The 21,955-nt window shown below is 49.6% G+C and overlaps 1 protein-coding gene across 1 annotated transcript in view; it reads left to right on the forward strand.

The window, feature by feature from the left end:
• Nucleotides 1-21,955, forward strand: part of LOC137331650 (glypican-1-like) — a 162,685-nt gene that overhangs the window by 99,775 nt on the left and 40,955 nt on the right. Inside the window, exon 3 of the mRNA XM_067995588.1 lies at nt 13,773-14,164. Coding sequence (XP_067851689.1) covers nt 13,773-14,164 — 392 coding nt within the window. The remainder of the gene's footprint in view (nt 1-13,772; nt 14,165-21,955) is intronic.

The raw sequence follows: 21,955 nt of genomic DNA on the forward strand, positions 1-21,955 counted from the left end.
TACCTGGACCAAGTGCCCATTCTTTCTGGATTGGACTGAGGCCCTGGGGGGCGGACAAAGGCAGGCAAGACCCTGCCCTCGCCTGACATTCATGTTAGGTGCGCTTTGCAACAGATGCCGCTGGGTAGCAATCAGGAGCGGGATCCCTGTCTGTCACTGCCCCCCACCCCAGGGTGCAGAAGCCAACTGAATCGCTGGTGTTATCGTCCAGGCTGAGAGCAGCTAACTGAACAACTTGCATTCATATAGCACCTTTAATTTAGCAAAAAAGTCACAAGGCGCTTCACAGACAAAAATTTGACACCGAGCCGCATAAAGAGATGTTAGGACAAGCTTGGTCAAAGAGGTAGGTTTTAGGGAGTGCCTTAAAGGAGGGGAGAGAGGTAGTGAGGCGGAGAGGTCTAGGGAGGGAATTCCAGAGGTTAGAGCCTAGGCAGCTGAAGGCACGGCCGCCAATGATAGAGTGATTAAAATCGGGGATGCGCAAGAGGCCAGAATTGGAGGAACACAGAGATCTCGGAGGGTTGTAGGTGGAGGAGGTTACAGAGATAGTGAGGGGCACTGCAGAGGGCTAGACCTTGGAACTTTCCTGGTTTGTGTGACTCGGTAGCTTTTAAAACCAAAAGAAAGTCATTTTGTAGCCTTGTGGAGTGAGATGATACAGTATTCAGGAATGCCAGATCACTATGCCGTGGGCCATGAATGACTTTACATTCTTAGCTACACCAACAGAGATGCAAGCATTGGGCTGGGGGCCAGTCCCTTCCTATATCCCACAGTCTACAGGCTTTTGAAACCCAAGCTTGGAGATCTTAGTCACTGCTTCCAGATTGACCTTGTCTTCCCTCCTATGGTGTCCTGTACTATTAGGCCTTGGGACATCAGTCAAGTTTCTCGATGAATAGTGAAGGAATGGAGGAGATGTCAGAGGGCGAGCAACACTAGGTCTTTCTCACGAGCTTCCTTTGAGTTTGCGTGGACTAGCATGGGTATAGGTGGGTGCGAGTGCTTTGCAGTCGAGGTTGTGTGCGCCAAGAGGGAGAGGGACGGACTGATTTTCTTAAACCAATATGGCCACCAACCAAGGACAGGAACCCTGGATGAATTTTACTCTCCCTAACCCAGGGTGATGAGGCCTCTTGCAGGGCCCCTAATGAGAGCTGCCAACTCAGCTGTTTCCTAGTTTGTGGCTCAGATGCAAGCTGGGCAGTGCCTTTACCAACTGAGCCATCAAGGGACCATAGCCTGGAAATTGGGCTGCAAAGCGCCCGTTTTTTAGGCGCTATGCAGCCTCCTAAATCGCCAAACTGACGGGCAGGCAGCGCGTCACCTGCCATATTGGGTATGGACAAACGAGAGGCGTCTTTACCCACGCCTGAAGCAGGCATTAGGCTCTTTGCATATGCAAATAAGGGGCCTAACACCTGTTTGAGGCCCCCACCCTAAGGTCGAGGTCCCCACAGCCACCGTTGGCTGCCCTCAGGGAAATCAACCCAAACAAAACAGTTAAGTTGCTTAATTCTGAATGTGGAGCCTGGAGAAGCAGGAGGCCCATAGCCCAGTATCTGGGGCTCCTCAGAGACCTGCATCCACACTCAGCTTAGGGTCACCCCCGAATTTCTAGGCCCGTATGTTTATTTTTTAAGCAATTTTTATCCGACAGAAGTCTCATCAGGCTAAGTTGGTAGTGGTGATGTTTGGACATTGCATCAAGTTATTCAGATCTCACGAAGGCACACATTAAGTCTGCCATTATAGCACATGTTCGTCTGCCATTGGCTGTTTAAGTTAACCATGCTGATTGCCTCCAATTATCCCACTAACTAAATAAGGACCGCTCAAAAAAACCTGTTCCATTTGCTGAACGGGCAGGGAGATCCATCAATCCACAATACAGACATCAACCTATCGCACTGCTCGTTTTATTTTCAACCAGAGCTTTCACAAACGGACAAGTTCCTCAAAACCGACTGATCAAATCGCAGGAAAGTTTCTTTCATAACATTTCCTCGCTCGGGTAAATGAGCCAAAGTGAATCATTTTATAATCATTACAAGTACGTCGAAGAAAGGAAGAACTTTCTTATGGACACATTAAACATTACGTTTTTAAAAGAAGCCATCTTATGTTGGCCATAATTACAAGGAGTCAAAAATCCGCAATCCAGCTCTGCCGACGTGGCGGAGCGGGAATCGCTCCATCTGGGCCCGATCCTACCCGACCTGCTGGGGTCAAGCGATTGGCACAGTACAGGTGGGTGCCCGTGCCAGTATTGGCACGTCTCAGATGTCTGCTGGGGAGGTGGGAGGGAGAGCAAAATGTGGCATTTGGTGAGCCGCTGGTGGGTGAAGCCCGCACGACAGCCTTAAAAGAGCGGATCGTGTTTGAAATCAACTTCCTTTACGAGACCTTTATCTCTCTGGGCCATGGCGGGGGGGGGGCTGCGAAGCGCTCGTTTTTCAGCCGCTACGCAGCCTCCGAAACCCCCAAACTGGCGGGCAGGAAGCCCTTCGCCTGCCATATTGGGTAAGGACAAACGAGAGGCGTCTTTACCCACGTGGGTCCCACGTGCGCTACTGAACAGCAGCACATTGCCCGTGCCCACTTCACTCAGGGCAGAGGAAGCGGGAGCAGCAGGAATTTTGTCGGATCCAACCGGTACCTCTTCATTCCTTTGGCCTGTTCTTCAGGGAAGGAAGCTGGCATTACCCAGATCCCAACCTCTTTCCCACCATCGCCCGTCCTTGCCCACCTGGATTAATCTCCAGGTATGCCACATGCCCTGCGGGAATTTGGGACCTAAGTTTCTCCCACACAGGCGTGGTCCCCCTCCCCACCTTCACATACTACTCTCATTCTCCCACCCCCTCCCCTTCCTATCCCTCTCTCATTCTCCCACCCCCTCCTATCGCTCTCTCCCTCTCATTCCCCTCACCTTCATCTCCCTCTCTCTCTCCCCCCTCTCCCTCACTCGCTCTCCCTTCCTATCCCTCTCTCGCTCTCCCGTCTCCCCTCTCTCGCTCTCCCCTCTCTCCCTCCTCCCTCTCTCGCTCTCCCCTCTCTCTCTCTCACTCTCCCCCTCTCCCTTCCTCTTTCTCTCTCTTACTCTGCCCCCTCTCCCTTCCCCTTTCTATCTCGCTCTCCCCCTTCTGCCTCCCTCTTTCTCTCTCTCACTCTCTCCCCTCTCCCTTCCTATCCCTCTCTCCCCTCTCCCTTCCTATCCCACTCTCGCTCTCCCTTCCTATCCCTCTCTTGCTCTCCCCTCTCTCCCTTCCTCTTTTTCTCTCTCTCACTCTCTCCCCCCTTCCTATCCCTCTCTCGCTCTCCCCTCTCTCCCTTCCTATCCCTCTCTCGCTCTCCCCTCTCTCCCTTCCTATCCCTCTCTCGCTCTCCCCTCTCTCCCTTCCTATCCCTCTCTCGCTCTCCCCTCTCTCCCTTCTTATCCCTCTCTTGCTCGCCCCTCTCTCCCCCTCCCTCTCTCGCTCTCCCCTCTCTCCCCCCCTCTCCTCTCTTGCTCTCCCCTCTCTCCCCCTCTTCTTCTCTCGCTCTCCCCCCTCTCCCTCCCTCTTTCTCTCTCTCACTCTCCCCCTCTCCCTTCCTATCCCTCTCTCGCTCTCCCCTCCCTCCCTTCCTATCCCTCTCTCGCTCTCGCCTCTCTCCCTTCCTATCCCTCTCTCGCTCTCCCTCCTCTCCCTCCCTCATTCTCTCTCTCGCTCTCCCCCTCTCCCTCCCTCTTTCTCTCTCTCACTCTCCCCCTCTCCCTTCCTATCCCTCTCTCGCTCTCCCCTCCCTCCCTTCCTATCCCTCTCTCGCTCTCCCCTCTCTCCCTTCCTATCCCTCTCTCGCTCTCGCCTCTCTCCCTTCCTATCCCTCTCTCGCTCTCCCTCCTCTCCCTCCCTCATTCTCGCTCTCGCTCTCCCCCTCTCCCTCCCTCTTTCTCTCTCTCGCTCTCCCCCTCTCCCTCACTCTTTCTCTCTCTCGCTCTCCCCCCTCTCCCTCTCTCTTTCTCTCTCTCACTCTCCCCCCTCTCCCTTCCTCTCTCTCTTGCTCTCCCCCCTCTGCCTCCCTCTTTCTCTCTCTCACTCTCTCCCCTCTCCCTTCCTATCCCTCTCTCACTCTCTCCCCTCTCCCTTCCTATCCCTCTCTCACTCTCCCCCCTCTCCCTCCCTCTTTCTCTCTCTCACTCTCTCCCCTCTCCCTTCCTATCCCTCTCTCACTCTCTCCCCTCTCCCTTCCTCTTTCTCTCTCTCACTCTCTCCCCTCTTTCCGCCCTCTTCCTCTCTTGCTCTCCCCTCTCTGCCCCCCTCCCCTCTCTCCCGCCTCTCGCTCTCCCCTCTCCCTTCCTATCCCTCTCTCACTCTCCCCCCACTCCCTTCCTCTTTCTCTCTCTCTCCCCCCTCTCCCTCTTTCTCTCTCGCTGTCCACCCCATCTGCCTCCCTCTTTCTTTCTCTCTCACTCTCTCCCCTCTCCCTTCCTCTTTCTCTCTCTCACTCTCTCCCCTCTCCCTTCCTCTTTCTCTCTCTCACTCTCCCCCTCTCCCTTCCTATCTCTCTCTCACTCTCTCCCCTCTCCCTTCCTATCCCTCTCTCACTCTGCCCCCTCTAACCTTCCTCTTTCTCTCTCTCACTCTCTCCCCTCTCTTCCCCCTCTTCCTCTCTCGCTCTCCCTTCCTATCCCTCTCGCGCTCTCCCCCCTCTCCCTTCCACTTTCTCTCTCACTCTCCCCCTCCCTCTCTCTCTCGCTCCCCCCCTTCCTCTTTCTCTCTCTCGCTCTCCCCCCTCTTTCTCTCTCTCGCTCTCCCCCCTCTCCCTCCCTCTTTCTCTCTCTCTCTCCCCTCTCCTTTCCTATCCCTCTCTCACTCTCCCCCCTATCCCTCTCTCACTCTCCCCCCTCTCCCTCTCTCCCCCCTCTCCCTCTCTCTCTCTCCCCCCTCTCCCCTCTCCCTTCTTATCCCTCTCTCACTCTCTCCCCTCTCCCTTCTTATCCCTCTCTCGCTCTCTCCCCTCTCCCTTCCTATCCCTCTCTCGCTCCCTCCACTCTCCCTCCCTCTTTCTCTCACTCTCTCCCCTCTCCCTCCCACTTTCTCTCTCTCACTCTCTCCCCTCTCACTCCCTCTTTCTCTCACTCCCCTCCTCTCCCTCCCTCTTTCTCTCTCTCACGCTCTCCCCTCTCCCTTCCTCTTTCTCTCTCTCACTCTCCCCCCTCTCCCTCCCTCTTTCTCTCACTCTCCCCCCTCTCCCTCCCTCTTTCTCTCTCTCACTCTATCCCCTCTCCCTCCCTCTTTCTCTCTCTCACTCTCTCCCCTCCCCCTCCCTCTTTCTCTCTCTCACTCTATCCCCTCTCCCTCCCTCTTTCTCTCTCTCACTCTCTCCCCTCTCCCTCCCTCTTTCTCTCTCTCACTCTCCCCCCTCTCCCTCCCTCTTTCCCTCACTCACTCTCCCTTCCTCTCCCTTTCTCACTCTCCCACTCTCTCCTCTCTCCCTTCCTCTTTCTCCCGCTCACTCTCACTCTCCCCCCTCTCCCTCCCTCTTTCTCTCTCTCACTCCCTCTTTCTCTCTCTCACTCTCTCCCCTCTCCCTCCCTCTTTCTCTCTCTCACTCTCCCCCCTCTCCCTCCCTCTTTCTCTCTCTCACTCTCTCCCCTCTACCTTCCTCTTTCTCTCTCTCACTCTCCCCCCTCTCCCTCCCTCTTTCTCTCTCTCACTCTCTCCCCTCTCCCTCCCTCTTTCTCTCTCTCACTCTCTCCCCTCCCCCTCCCTCTTTCTCTCTCTCACTCTCTCCCCTCTCCCTCCCTCTTTCTCTCTCTCACTCTCTCCCCTCTCCCTCCCTCTTTCTCTCTCTCACTCTCTCCCCTCCCCCTCCCTCTTTCTCTCTCTCACTCTATCCCCTCTCCCTTCCTCGTTCTCTCTCTCACTTTCCCCCCTCTCCCTTCCTCGTTCTCTCCCTCACTCTCCCCCCCTCTCCCTCCCTCGTTCTCTCTCTCACTCTCCCCCCTCTCCCTCCCTCGTTCTCTCTCTCACTCTACCCCCTCTCCCTCCCTCGTTCTCTCTCTCACTCTCCCCCCTCTCTCTCCCTCGTTCTCTCTCTCACTCTCCCCCCTCTCCCTCCCTCGTTCCCTCTCTCACTCTCCCCCCTCTCCCTCCCTCGTTCCCTCTCTCACTTTCCCCCCTCTCCCTCCCTCGTTCTCTCTCTCACTCTCCCCCCTCTCCCTTCCTCGTTCTCTCTCTCACTCTCCCCCCCTCTCCCTTCCTCGTTCTCTCTCTCACTTTCCCCCCTCTCCCTTCCTCGTTCTCTCTCTCACTCTAGCCCACTGGAGTTTGCTTGTCTAATTCCGGTATAATTGGTGTTTTTCGTTCCTCCTTTTCCTGAGACTTCACGACTGGGCAGCTGGTTGTGTCCATTCCTGTTGGTGGTGTTCACATTTGTTGGACTTGCTCGCTGGTTGTAACTAGTTGGCGATATCTAATTGCATGGATAATATAAACCCTGTCAGTGCTGGGCCAGTGCAGCAAACTCACCGTCTCATTTTAATCAATTAAGAAAAAACAAAATCAGTAATAGCTGTAAAGAAGCTTAATTATTCACCATACTGCAAGTGTGGGTGGTGAGTTTGTTCCAGTATTCGTGGCAAAACCAGTGCTCCTTATCAGTGCTTGCCAAGATACAAATTTAAGCTAGAATTGCAAACGATTAGTGCTGGCAGTGTTTAAGGGGTGTTGACGTAATGTTGGAGCCTTTATGGGTGGCCTGCTGTCGAAATCTGTCATGCTGGTTGTCTGACACTTCGATGAGTTTGAAGGGAGCACATTAGAACCTCGGAGTGTTTCTCTCTCGACCTTCTCTAACACTGTCGCGTCACGGTAAATGTGTGGCTGATTCACCGAAAATCGGCCACACGTTTACTGCGACGCTTCTCTTGGCCCTCCGTAGTATCTTTGGCGGAAAACCTTTTAACGCACATAAATGGGGTTTCTGCCAAAGTTACGGAGTGGAGCAGGTGAAACCCCACGGAAATTCCCCCCCCCATCTCTACGTTTCTAACCACTGCCAGGAACCCCTCAAAACACTTTTAAAGTCAGTAAATCTGATCAGCCTCACTTGGTGTTTACTCAACAGCGATTCGGCATAGCCTCATCTCAGCAATAGAATAATACTTTGCCCGCAAAATGGTATACGGCCGTTGTCCTTGTAAAACAGCTCAAGTGCTGGAGTGGGGTTTGAACCTTCTGACTCAGAGGTGAAAGGGCTACCATACTGAGCCAATCTGACAACAGCCTGCTTTATCTTCAGAAGATGAATCTTGTCCCAACACTCCCACGGTGAGTGTAAAAGGTCTTCAGTTGTACAAATGCCCATGGGGCTCTTTGCCAAGTGAAGGGGAATAGTAAGGAAGCACAGCGAGTTCGCCCTTTCAGGCATCTCCTCGTTGACGTGCAAAGGATCTTCGAGCAGCTCTCAGTTGTCATTTAATCGCTCAAATCAACAGCATGTGAGAGTGCCGTGGTTACCAACCCGGAAGATTGAGCAGTGATGTTGTGAAGAGACACTGATGTCCACAGTCAACACACTGTACTCTCTGCAAGGATGGTGGAGGGGAGAAGATTCTTCAATTGAAGAAGACTTTTCTACATTGTTCTCTCCTTTCCTCGAGTGGAGAGTCGAGGTTCCCCATGGGGAAAGGGGAGCCATCTGGAGGAGAAGGGGAACAGAACCCACGCTGAAGAAATTTGAGTGGGGGAATGGGACATGTCCTAACCACCTTCCCCATATAAATGCAAGTTCTTCCTTCCTTCCTATTTCCTGACCTCCTTCCTTCCGACTTCCTTTCCTTCCTCCCTCATTCTTCCCTGACTTCTTTCTTTTCCTCTGCCTTTTCCGTTATATTACACTCTTGATTCTTCATAAGTGTGCTCCAAAATATTTTCCTCCACTTCCTCCCACTTCCACCCTGATGTAGGAAGGCCTGGATGTAATTGTGATCTGTGGTCAGATATCAGCTGGGAGGGGGGGCGGGGGTTGGAGGGGAGGGCAGTAAAATTGGCCTCAGCACCCCTGGGCTGGAGCAGGTAGGAATGGGCCAGGACGTGTGGACGCCTGATGAGGATACACAGGATTAGGCTTTATTCCCCCTACCTCTCCAAACACCACATGGTCGAACAGCCTGGCAACACTCGGAGCTCACACGTAAATTATGACCACTTGGGCAATGTAGAGGAGGCTGAAAGCCGCCTGTGAAACTATCTCAGCATGGCCCTTTGGAGAGATTTCCTCCTTGCTACTTGTAATGAACAACAGCAATTTGCATTTATATAGCGCCTTTAACATAGTAAAAGATCCCAAGGTGCTTCACAGGAGCGTTATCAGACAAAAATTGACACCGAGCCAAAGAAGGAAATATTAGGTCAGGTGACCAAAGCTTGGTCAAAGAGATAGGTTTTAAGGAATGTCTTAAAGGGGGAGAGAGGTAGAGAGACGGAGAGGTTTAGGGAGGGAATTCCAGAGCTTAGGGCCTAAGCAGCTGAAGGCATAGCCACCAATGGTGGAGTGTAGGAAATCGGGTTTGCCAGATATGGAGCAACATAGAGATCTCGGAGGTTGTAGAGCTGGAGGAGGTTACAGAGATAGGGAGGGGCGAGGCCATGGAGAGATTTGAACACAAGGGTGAAAATTTTAAAACTTAGGCATTGTTGGACCAGGAGCCAATGTGAGTTAGCGAGCACAGGGGTGATGGGTGAACGGGACTTGGTGCGAGTTAGGATACGGGCAGCAGAGTTCTGTAATCTGTAAGTGTGAGTATAAAGTGACAGTCTCACTGCAAATAGCAACCAGAGGAGATCTTCCCCATCCACAGGAGGGGAAAGGGCACTCACTAAAGCATTGGCGCTTAAAGGCCCTTCAGGAAGAATAGGAGCATTCAAAGACTCCTCGAGCCTGAAGATCAGAGCTCAGCATTCTTAGAAATTTAATTTAACCCAGTGCAGCAGCTTTTATTAGTTATAATGAGATGCTGTTATCTTTTACAACAGCAATCTTCTGTCCCTTGATTAAATGTGTGTCAAAATGCTTGAAACTTTTTAAGGGAGGTTGGTAAAATTGTGCGAGGTGCAAGACATTTCATTTTCGTTTCTTCCAGCTTGACTCATTAGGGCCAGGGTGGAGATACTGTCCCCTATAAAGAAGCACAGCGATTCTTCGAATTGATTTCTTCAGCAACTGATTAAATGGTTGCACGTTCCATGAAAATCCTTGGCTCTATTCTTTCACAACGCTGAGCTGGCATTGATCATTTTAACGTTCGACCTGTGGACTACATTGACCAAGTGACCATCCTTCAGGTGTTGGCCTCGACAGCGAGTGCTGACAGACATCTCACCCAAGCAGCCATTGAGGCTGAGTCCATAAAATCTTCGAAAAGGGAAGGGGGGAATAAGCGGAAAGCAGAATTAGCCTTGAGGGCTCGTGGGGAAAAGTTACTGGGGCAGATTTGATGGGCCAAATAGCCTGTTTCTTGTGCAGGAAAATTCTGTCTCATGCTGTCCTCAGTTAACATCCACACACTTCCCAGCATAATGAACACGGGTGAAAATCGTGGCTGATTTTCCTCTCCCACCTGATCCCATTAGCCCAGACCAACCACGGTAACCCCTCCCCCTTCGCTGAGATTAGCTAAATCACAACCGACCAAGGGGTCCGCAGTGGGGGGGGGGTGGGATTAGCTAGTTGACATCCATCAACATTTTACCGGGCGGTGCATTGCCCGGCTGAGTCATCAGGGAGCCGGTTCCTTTCGAATTCTGACAGAACGATTGGTGCATTGCAGCCTTTCAATCACAAACGTGATTATCCAATAAAGGTTACACAAACGTACAGCTGAACCCAATGAACAGTGGCAGAGGGTGTATTGGCCAATTAAATTTCAAACATGTCTTACAAGGCAGCAGAAGTTTGGGAATCTTTGCCAACTGTAGTGCTGTTCAGTGCCTCGTCCTAATCCTCTGGTAATCCAGATTACGTTAGAATCATAACTCACTGTTCTATCTCCTTCTCTAACTGACCATCGCTGTCTCTTCTTCTATCCAGGATCTTGAGCCTGTGGCACTCCTCACCTCCCTCAGTCTTCCCTTCCTCCTACACTATTAGGACTTTCAATACCCAAATTTGGTGTCATCTCATCACTACTTCCTGATATGCCTCATTTTCTTCCCTACTCCAACTAGTTGGACTATGGGTCTTAATCCTTCACCCAGGTTTCTCAGCATTTAAAATATCAGCCTAAGTCACTCCAATTCTCAATGAACAACACTGGCTTCCTATCCCCAACACATCGATTTCAAAATCCTTTTCCTCATCTATAACTCCCACCATGGGCTCACCCCATCATATCTCTGTGACCTCCTCCACCCTTATGCCTTGTCTGAAGTCCTTTGTTTCTCCCGCTCCATAGTCTCTTGTGTATCAACCTCCACCCCCTGTTCCAACATGGTTTTCAGGTGTTTAGGCAATACTCTATGGAACTCCCTCTCCACCTCACTGCATCTCTCTCAGCCATTGAACCTACCTGTTTGACCATCTCTTTGGTCACCTTTCAAAAGAGAAGTGGTTATATACTTGTAAAGGAAAAATTTGCAGGGCTACGGGGAAAGAGCAGGGGAGTGGGACTAACTGGATCTGCTCTTTCAAAGAGCCGGCACAGGCACGATGGGCCGAATAGCCTCGCTCTATGCCATATGATTCTATGATTCTCCCCCATTCACAACAACAACAATTTGCATTTGTATAGCGCCTTTAATGTAATAAAACATCCCATGGCGCTTCACAGGAGCGATTATCAAACAAAATTTAACACTGAGCCACATTAGGAGATATCAGTATAGGCGACGTAAAGCTTGGTCAAAGAAGTAGGTTTTAAGGAGCATCTTAAAGGAGGAGAGAGAGAGAGAGATACTCTCAAGTGTCCATCATTACTGCTCTGTAAAGTGCCTTGGGACATTTTTTCCGCATTAAAGGCACTACATAAATGCAGGCGTGTTGGTGCTGATGTAACAGTTGCATCTGGTTTGCAAACACTGTAAAGTTGCAGTCGCCAAGCTTGTGCTGACTTCAACGCAGTCACGGCACAATGCTGCTCAGTGCGGTTTCCCTTTGAATCAGCAGATGCTGGCCCATAACGTAGAGTTTATCTCTCGAGTATCTGTAATCATCCCCCTTGTCTGGTCTGCCAAGCATCTGTAGGATACTGATCTGCACACGGAAGGATACGATCTCGGTGGACATGTGTTCCAGGAATGGACACATGGTGGCTGAAGACAACAGTTGGGGCAAAGCTTTGTTTAAGGATTTTATTTTTAGTTTGCTGGGTTAGGAGCCTACCAAAATATATGGAATAGTTGGGACTCCTGCTTTTCTTCCGATATGATTACAAGCAATTGTCAGGTTTTTTTTATTCGTTCATGGGATGTGGGCGTCGCTGGCGAGGCCGGCATTTATTGCCCATCCCTAATTGCCCTTGAGAAGGTGGTGGTGAGCCGCCTTCTTGAACCGCTGCAGTCCGTGTGGTGAAGGTTCTCCCACAGCGCTGTTAGGACGGGAGTTCCAGGATTTTGACCCAGTGACGATGAAGGAACGGCGATATATTTCCAAGTCAGGATGGTGTGTGACTTGGAGGGGAACGTGCAGGTGGTGTTGTTCCCATGTGCCTGCTGCTCTTGTCCTTCTAGGTGGTAGAGGTCGTGGGTTTAGGAGGTGCTGTCGAAGAAGCCTTGGCGAGTTGCTGCAGTGCATCCTGTGGATGGTACACACTGCAGCCACAGTGCGCCGGTGGTGAAGGGAGTGAATGTTTAGGGTGGTGGATGGGGTGCCAATCAAGCGGGCTGCTTTATCTTGGATGGTGTCGAGCCTCTTGAGTGTTGTTGGAGCTGCACTCATCCAGGCAAGTGGACAGTATTCCATCACACTCCTGACTTGTGCCTTGTAGAAGGTGGAAAGGTTCTGGGGAGTCAGGAGGTGAGTCACTCGCCGCAGAATACCCAGCCTCTGACCTGCTCTCGTAGCCACAGTATTTATATGGCTGGTCCAGTTAAGTTTCTGGTCAATGGTGACCCCAAGGATGTTGATGGTGGGGGATTCGGCGATGGTAATGCTGTTGAATGTCAAGGGGAGGTGGTTAGACTCTCTCTTGTTGGAGATGGTCATTGCCTGGCATTTATCTGGCGCAAATGTTACTTGCCACCTATGAGCCCAAGCCTGGATGTTGTCCAGGTCTTGCTACATTGTTGTAAAACCTGCTGAATAGTTCTCCCCTTCGCACGGTTTTTCTGACCTTTGAACCTAAAATCAACAAACACATTACTCAAGTCGTCATTCTTTGTATGGGGGCCCAGAATTAGGTCTGGATTTTAAGTGCGGGCCCGTTTTTGGGTGGGTGGGTAGGGGTGTGCGAGTTCGAGACTTACCCGCAGCTCCAAAAATGAGGCCTGGAGTATTTCAACTCCCGGACTTCATTTAAATCCCGCCATTCAGGGCAGGAAGTCATCAGGAAGCAGCGGGAAATTGCACGGGCCAGAGGCCTCCCTCTGACAGAGGGTAACTGGTGGGATTGGCTGCTGGGCCGTCCCGTGATCGAGAGATTGTGGGGAGGTGGGGGGACGAGATCATGGCCGGTGAGGTCTGAGCTTCCCTTGTGGGTACCGGAGGAACACGCCTGTTCCTCTTGGCCCCGCAAGGGAAGTTAATAAAGAAATGTAAAAAACGTCACCTTTTTGGGCCTCTTCTGGCCCCGCATCCTCTTCACCACTGGGTCGGGCTTCGTGGGAAACTCACGGCCGCTTCCCGCTCAGGCTGGCAAGTTAAAATTGCAGTCGGGTCTCAATGACGTCTTTGCGACCCGATATACACGTGTTAAAAAGGACACCCCCCGCGCCCCCCCCCCCCCAATCCGACTTTGGGCGGGGGTCCATGTCGCCTACTCAGGAGGGCAGGTGAAAATCCGAACCTGTCAGCTCTTGGGAGGGGGTCGGGGTAAGTAACCTGGGCGATTTTAACTGTAGGATTAAAATCATCACCTGAGTGTCAGCAGGCTGTTCCTTCATGGTGAGCATCACAGAGAAGTTACATGCTGTTCCCACCCACACGTGCACACCATCCAGTGTGGTGGGGAGGTCACTGGATAGCATTGAGGGATTGGAGGAAGTAACCCTGAAACAGCTTGGCTCAGCACAGATCAGCGATGAAACTTGGGATCTTACCGATCTCGGTGCCACACCACGCGTGAGGTGAGCCACTGAGTTCTCGAGCAGATTGTGTGGCAACTTTTATTCTGGTATTTCAATAGGCGAAGACCTTAGGGTTTAATATGATGCCTTTAGGTCATGAGAGGAAGGGAAGACGGTGGAAGGTAAGGAGTGTTGAGGTCCTGGGAAGCAACGGACAGAGATGTTCTGATGAATCTCGGTGTCAACACAGGGAGGAGGGGAAACACGTAGGACAGTGCATTTGGAGCTCGGGTGGTACAAGAGGAAAGTTTGAAGGAGCACTGATCATGATGGACAGACAGATTGCAATAGATGGAGGTGGGAGAGGCATCACCCACAGACTTTCCCTTGTATCTTATCCAGGTGTGTGAGAGAGGTGTTAGATTGTTCCCAGATAGTGGTGATTGTGGGGGGGGGAGGGCGGGGTTTGCAGGATTCGAGTCTTCGATGGACTTGGGGTTTAATGTGTCTCGGGTATCTTTCTGGGTACCGAGAGTGACCGTTTGGTTTTCTCACCCGCAGGCTATTTCCAAGAGCTGCTGGACCAATCTGAAAAGAACCTTCACAAGAAGTTTACGCACATGTACGGACTCCTTTACTTTGAGAATAGCAAGATGTTCAAGGACCTGTTCAGCGAGCTCCGCCGTTACTACAAGGGTGCCAACATCAACCTGGAGGAGGTGCTGAATGAATTCTGGTCGAAGCTGATGGAGCACCTATTCAAGCATCAGAACCCACATTACCAGATCAGCGATGACTACCTGGAGTGTATGGTTAAGCACGCAGAGCAGCTGAGGCCCTTTGGTGAGGTGCCTCGGTTCTTCAAGATAAGGCTAACTCGGGTGTTCATTGCCGCTCGCTCCTTCGTGCGAGGCCTCAGCGTTGGCACGGACGTGGTGAAGAAAGTCTCTCAGGTAGGTGCAAAGGTCTTTTCTTAATTTAATCTCCAGGTTTCTCCCTTCAAATCAATATACGCTTCTGGGGCCACAAGAACTGTGTCAAAGGTCAGCAGAGGAAAAAAAGAAAGACTTGCACTTATATAGCACCTTTGATGACCTCAGGATGTCTCAAAGTGCTTCACAGCCAATGAAGTATCTTTGAAGTGTAGTCACTGTTGTAATGTAGGAAACACAGCTGCCAATTTGCGCACAGCAAGATCCCACAAACAGCAATGAGATAAATGACCAGATAATCTATTTTTGATATTGTTGGTTGAGGGATAAATATTGGCCAGGACACTGGGGAGAACTCCCTTGCTGTTCTTCAAAATAGCGCTATGGGATCTTTTACGTCCCCCTGAAAGGGCAGACGGGGCCTCGGTTTAACCTCTCAGCCGAAAGACGGCACCTCCGATAGTGCAGCACTCCTTCAGTACTGCACTAAAGTATGAGCCTTGATTTTGTGCTCAAGTCTCTGGAGTGGGACTTGAACCCACCACCTTCTGAATCAGATGCTATCAACTGAGCCAAGGCATTCAGGGGAAGAAAAACTAATTCATGCGAATGATTTAAAAAGCCCAGGTGCTCAGTGTTAATACTGGTTGTTAATCCAAAGAGGTGCCTGAGACTCAAGGCTAAGACATCCTGCTGTCACTTAGCAAAATCTTACTCAATCGCAACCACACGAACGAATTTCACAGCTCCAACCTGTTTGATTTGGAAGTGCAGTTTTTCAACTTTCATTATAGAACACGAGTGTGTTGAAGTGCAGGAGCGATTTACTCTGGATTCCACACAGCTTCTGTTCGAGGCAAGTGTTAGAGATTGAGGCTAGCAATGCCGACAGCTGAGAAGGAAGAGACTAGCAGCTGAGGCCGGGCAGGCTTTGCTACGATAGTGATAGCAACAGTGACATATTAAAAATTGTTTCTTTCTATAATTTCCCCACCACTGTCTCTCCTGAAGATGTTGAAACTTGGTGGGTTACAATATCATGTGGGGAGTGGGCCGCCTTCTGATAGTTCAGGGTCGGAGGTTCACTGCCAAACCTGTCTCAGTTACTCAAAGAGTGGACTGTGTCTTTTGAAACAGAAGATCAAATGGGCTCACACAAGAATAGAGTAGGCCCGCTCTGCCATTTTGTTAGTCCATGACACTCTGCCTTTTTCATCCTGATTTCCTACCGTTTCTCCATACCCATTAACATCACCCAGTGTCTACACTGGCACATGCATGCATGATCACACACTCTCGCGTACACACTTGCGCATACATGCACGTGTACACACTCGCACACGCACAGTCTACACCCACACACGTGTATACTCACGCATATGTACACATTCACGCATATACATGCACACACGCACGCGTACACACACATTCACATGTGTACACACCATGGATTACTGGCTGGCTATCAGGAGCATGATCCTTGGCTAATTGCCCCTAACCCAGGGGCACTAAAATCCCAGTAGTGAAGTTCCAACTGAGAACATGGACAAGTAATCAAACCTGAAATTCTCCCCAGTCTGTACTTGTGAGGCACTCGGGGGAGTCTATTTGCAGGCATCATAGGTAAACTGCAATCCTGCACTCACAACAGAGGGTCACTTTTGAAGTACGCAGGAGTCGGAGGCAGGATTAACACACTGTATCTGCAATTCGCCGTCCCCCTCCCTCCCCTCTGAACACGGCTCTTTGCCGGGAGGCTGGGGCTTGGTAAATTTAACCTCGTGTTCATGTTATTTTTTTAAAAGAACATAGTTCACTTTCTCACTGCACCTGGGTATTGAATTTTTTTTTTAAAACTTTGGCGAGATTCTGGCTTGTAATTCCACCGATCATGAGAAAGAGCTGAAGGATCGGCTCACACCTGCGGAGTGTCAGCGGATCAGCTTTCAGAGGATAAATAGATGTAACCTGACTACGGAAAGTGGGGAAGCTCACACCACAGCTGCAGGCCCCGAACGGAGGGAGCAAACAAGTCTTCACAGTCTCAGTCAGGAACGTGAAGCCTTTTTAATCCCAATTTCCTCCCATGTCTCCATATCCATTAAAAGCCGTACTTCTCAAGTACGGTATCTATGTCTCTTTTAAACATCTCAATTGATTCTGCCTCTCTAGCCTTCTGGGACAGGGCATTCCATATTCTCATAGCTCTTTGTGTGAAAATATTTTGCTCGGATTCACTTTTAACTGGCTTCGTTCCAATTCTAAGATATCATAGAACCTTACAGCACAGGAGGCTATTCGGCCCATCGTGCCTGTGCCGGCTCTCTGAAAGAGCTATCCCCCGCTCTTTCCCCACAGCATTGCAATTTTTTTCCTTTTCAAGTACATATCAAATTCATTTTTGAAAGTTATTATTGAATCTGCTTCCACCACCCTTTCAGGCAGTGCATTCCAGATCATAATAACTCGCTGTGTAAAAAAATTTCTCCTCATCTCCCTCTGGTTCTTTTGCCAATTATCTTAAATCTGTGCCCTTTAGTTGCCGACCCTCCTGCCAGTGGGAACAGTTTCTCCTTATTTACTCTTCAGGGTTTTGAACACCTCTATTAAATCCCCCCTTAACTTTCTCTGCTCGAAGGAGAACAATCCCAGTCTAGTCTCTCCATATAACTGAAGTCCCTCATTCCTGGTGTCATTCTAGTAAATCTCCTCTGCACCCTCTCCAAGACCCCTTGTTCTGGATTCCCCTGTAAATTCCCCCCCCCATTAATTTAAACACCCTCAATCAAACCACTTTGACCGCCTGTTGTGATCTCTGGGATTCAATCTCACCAATCCCAGGATTCCAAGTAGGGTTCAGGATTGCTATTTTACAATTTCTTACACCAGACAACATTTTCCCCACCATGCACTCAGTTGAGACCAAATTCATTGGTTGCTTACCGCTAACGAACAGCGATGACATTGTCCTATTGAGCTAGATTGTATTGAAACTCAGGGTCCAGAGGTAAATATGTTTGTTAAACAACTATACCATCCAACTGCCATGTTCCATTTTCATTGAAAGGTCTGAATTCCGTAGAATTACAGCATAGAAACAGGCCATTCAGCTCAACAGGTCTATGCCGGTGTTTATGCTCCACACGAGCCTCCTCCCACCTTACTCATCTCACCCGATCAGCATATCTGTCTATTCCTTTCTCCCTCATGTACTCATCTAGCTTCCCCTTAAAGGCATCTATGCTATTCGGACTGCAGCGGTTCAAGAAGGCGGCTCACCACCACCTTCTCAAGGGCAATTAGGGATGGGCAATAAATGCCGGCATCGCCAGCGACACCCACATCCCATGAACGAATTTTTTAAAAAGTTACTCCATGATATAGCAAGTTCCACATTCTAACCACTCCGTGGGTAAAGATGTTTCTCCTGAATTCCATATTGGATTTATTAGTAACTCTCATATTTATGACCCCTGATGCCACCAAGGTCCAAAAACAGTCCAAATGTGAATCCGTTTGCTTTGAGCTGGTAAAAAAAACTTCTTAACTCAACAATATAGTGCCTTACCATATCCTCAAAGTGCTTCATAACCAACTAATTATTTTTGAAGTGCAGTCACTTGTTATATAAGGAAATGCAGCAGCCAATTGCACACAGCCAAGTCCTACAGTCAGCAATTGTGATGTTTGGCCAATTGATCTGTTTTTTGGTGGTGTTTTTTGAGGGGTGAATGTTGATCAGGACGTTGGGAGAACTCCCCTGCTCCTCTTCAAATTGTGCCATAGCGTCTTTTACGTCCACCTATACAGGCATTTTAACGTCTGATTTAAAAGGCAGCACCTCTGACAATGCAGCACTCTCTCAGTAATTGTTAGTCTGGATGGTAGCCCAGATTTTTGGACACTAAGGGAATCAAGGGATATGGAGATAGGGCAGGAAAGTGGAGTTGAGGTAGAAGATTAGCCATGATCTGATTGAATGGCGGAGCAGGCTCGAGGGGCCGTATGGTCTACTCCTGCTCCTATTTCTTATGTTCTTATAAGCTTAATTCCCGGAGTGCGGCTTAAACCTGCTGACTCAGAATTGCTACCAATTGAGCCACACTGAGACGGATAATTGTTTGGAATGATTTGCCAGGCCAAGTCTCTGAGACAAAACGCAAAGGCGATTGGATACAAAAACAGGAGAGTAGGGGTCCTAGAGGGATGAACTTTAGTCAGTCAAGAGGCCTCTTCTTGTACTTGACTTTTCTTACATTCTAATGTCCCACCTCCCCTCTTGTTTTCTGCAATTTGCGTTTTGACAAATTACGGTCTAACTGTGCCAAAGAGAGACAAATGAAATCTTGTCCGCACAACAGAAGCAGTATTGAGAGAGCGGGTCGGTGATGTACAAAAACATAACTCACCACCTGCCTCTCACAAACAAAGCATTCTGCACCACAGCAAGTTACCTCAACTGCGGCCATTAATAACACAGAGAACTGGAAGATCTCCAGCCAGATAGAGAGAGGTCTTCGTCAGGGATACACAAGCAGTTCAGACAGAGGTGAATATTGAAGCTGTTGTTGCCCATGACAGAACATGAACTTGTCTGAAATGAAAACGGAGACTGCTTGGAGATACACAGCAGGGCGCCAACGTCTGAAAGGAAAAAGAGACAGGTTAAGGTTTCAGGTACAGAATGCTAATTTTTTTCCAAAGAACGCAGCAGGAAGCAAGTTAGTATCTGCGCAGTTGTTACGTTTTTCCCAAGAGGTGATTTTGAGGAAAAATGAACTGCGCATTAGGTGAGTACGGTTTTCAAACAAGAGATACCGGCTGTTTTCTGCTCCATTAGCGGAATGGGTAACACGTACGATGTGCTGTGGGATAGAAGTTTCAGACCATGATGGTCCTGGGCCTAGCCAACCAGTATAATTGGCCTCAGCATCTCAAAAGATATGGAGAGGAAGGAAAATCAGCCAATGTTCCCGCTCCCTGATCATGTGACCACGCACAGGGACAAACAATTCTCCCGTAGCCAGTGTCGGCTTTAAGCGATTGTTCATCTCATTGCTGTTTGTGGGATGATACTGTGCACAGAACAGCCGCTGTGCTTACCTACGTCACTGCACTTTGTAAAGGAATTCATCGCGCGGAGCATTTCGAAATCTTTCAGGCTGGAAAGCACCACGTGATTTCCGGCAACATGGTGTATTACAATTAAACTAATATCTGCAGAGACCATATCCACTAAGGCCATGAGGTCCGAGCCATGGTTTTAAAAACAATTCGTGAAATTCTGGGATTGCTGTGAGAAATAAAGCCTCACTAATCCCAGGCCCCCCTGTCGAGGGTCGGTGTGAGGGTGGGGGGAGAAAGAGGCTTTTAGACTACATTTTCAGTGCGGATCCCTTTTCGAGACCCGTCCAAACGGACTGACTTTCTGACCGGATTCACGGACTTTTCGCCACATGTACTGGCGAGAGATGTCGGATTTTAATAGGCCAACATTCAGAATTACCAAGAGTCTTTTGTAGAAGTTCTCGGCTGCTAGTCACGTCCATATCTTAAAGTTTGATGTCGGAGTGAATTACAACAAATTTACCCCTTCCTCAGAACTTAATAGTTTGCTTGGAAGCAAGGATTGCCCAATGGAGCCTCTTTTAATTAGACAGCATTCTAGCCGTAAGGGCTCGTGTATGACTTAATTGCAACAGATTCAACTCAGCTCCCATCGGCAGATGCCTTAATTTGGCAATAATTGGCACTAAATTGGCATCTCACTTAGCAAGGGCCACAGCACGGCAAGTGCAGGAAATAGAGAGTGCCGTTCTGGTGCTGGAGAGAGTACTCATCTGAGGTAAGGGTTGAGGTCCAGTGTTGCTGTCGAGGGGGCTTTACACTGCAACTAGCTGTACTATAGCTGACCTGGGAGTGCTGCACAGTGACATGGGGTGGCCCAAAATGGAAAAATGTCCCATCCCCCCTTGACCAAGCTTTTGGTCACCTGTCCTAATATCATCTTATGTGGCTCGGTGTCAATTTTTGTTTGATAATACTGCATGTCTGAGAGAGTGAGAGTAGGTTCTTCACTAATTCCTCTCATTCAGCATCGATTTTTATTTCTGTTTCTTCTTTCATCCCATCTGGCTCAACTGGGAGCAGGATCTCCTTCGTAGGGATGGACAGACAGGGTCCTTTAACACATTGTTTCATGTGGCAGCCCTTCCATTTCACGGTACTGAAGTGCTGTTACAGTCCCCACATGAGACTGCCCCAACCCACGTCCAAAGATGTGAAGACAACAACAACTTGTATTTATGTAGCGCCTTTAATGTAGTAAAACATCCCGAGGCGCTTCACAGGAGCGTAATCGGACAAAAATTGACACCGAGACAAAATAGGAGATATTAGGACAGGTGACCAAATGCTTGGGTCAAAGAGGTAGGTTTTAAGCAGTGTCTTAAAGGAGGAGAGAGAGGTGGAGAGGCAAAGAGGTTTGGGGAGGGAATTCCAGAGCTTAGGGCCGAGACGGATGAAGGCACGGCCGCCATTGACGGGCATAGGAAGTGGGGGATGCGCAAGAGGCCAGAGTTGGAGGAGTGCAGAGTTCTTGGAGGGTTGTTGGGCTGGAGGAGGTTACAGAAATAGGGAGGGGCGAGGCCATGGAGGGGTTTGAACACAAGGATGAGAATTTTAAAATCGAGGCATTGGTGGACCAGGAACCAATGTAGGTTAGTGAGCACAGGGGTAATGATTAAACAGGTCAGTACATTCAGCACACGAGATATTCAGTCAGCACTTCTCACTGTGACTGGTTTACTGCTTACTATTAGTCAGGCCGCCCATAGACCTTGCCATTGCTTTCTCCACTCTGCCATTGCTCTCTCAAGTCTCCTCTTATTATCGCTCTCTCGTCCTGGTCCTCCTGTAAATAGTTCTGCCATGTCAGATTTGACCGACCACGCAGCCTTTTCCGGGCCAGGAGCTACACCGACTTTCGGCCTCCTGCGTCTGACCGTCAAGGGCCCCTCGGCATTACACCTACTGCTAATGAATCATGAGAGTGCGTCGAAGAGTTCAGGGAGTAGGGACAGGCAAATTCCAGAACATAGGGCTGTAAGCTATGAGTGACTCCATGAGCTTAACCCTGCTTACACTGGAGGGAAGTAGAATTCAATGTAGATCCCGCACACCCAGCAAATTTAGCCTTCTCTGACCTTTAAAATGAGGAGATGTGAGTGGTGTGGTTGATGTGGATTGTGAGCTCTCCACCAGAGGACACAAAGGTAAAATGAACAAACCTCAAGCAAGTCTAGAGATTAGAGAAACCTTTTTCCCCAACAGAGCAGGGGATGCGGATCAGACTCCCTATGAAAGCAGTTGGTTGGGGGCTAGTGGTAGGTAAAGACTGAGATGGTCAAATACTCCATGGGACATGATGTTTCCTGTGCTGGTGGGGCAGGGAAGGGGGATTTTCAGTGGAAGCAGCTGCCCAGGTAAATACTGGAACGTGAGGGTGGATGAATATTCTGGAGTTTTGCTTGGAGTATTTATATCGAACTTTCCCTCAGGACAATAAATGGGTGGCTAGAGCCCATGATAGAGTAAATTGTACATGGGCTGTGGAAGGAGATTAAATGGGTGGGTAGAGTCCATGGTAGGGTAAATTGTACATGGGCTTTGGAAGGAGATTAAATGGGTGGGGTAGAGTCTATAATAGGGTAGATTGTACATGGAGTGTGAAAGAAAATTAAGGGGTCGATTTTCTGCAGTGGTTCTTCCGATAATCTGCCATAACTTTGGCAGAAACCCTCGAGAAATGAC

This window comes from Heptranchias perlo, chromosome 13 (assembly GCF_035084215.1).
Source record: "Heptranchias perlo isolate sHepPer1 chromosome 13, sHepPer1.hap1, whole genome shotgun sequence".
NCBI lineage: Eukaryota > Metazoa > Chordata > Chondrichthyes > Hexanchiformes > Hexanchidae > Heptranchias > Heptranchias perlo.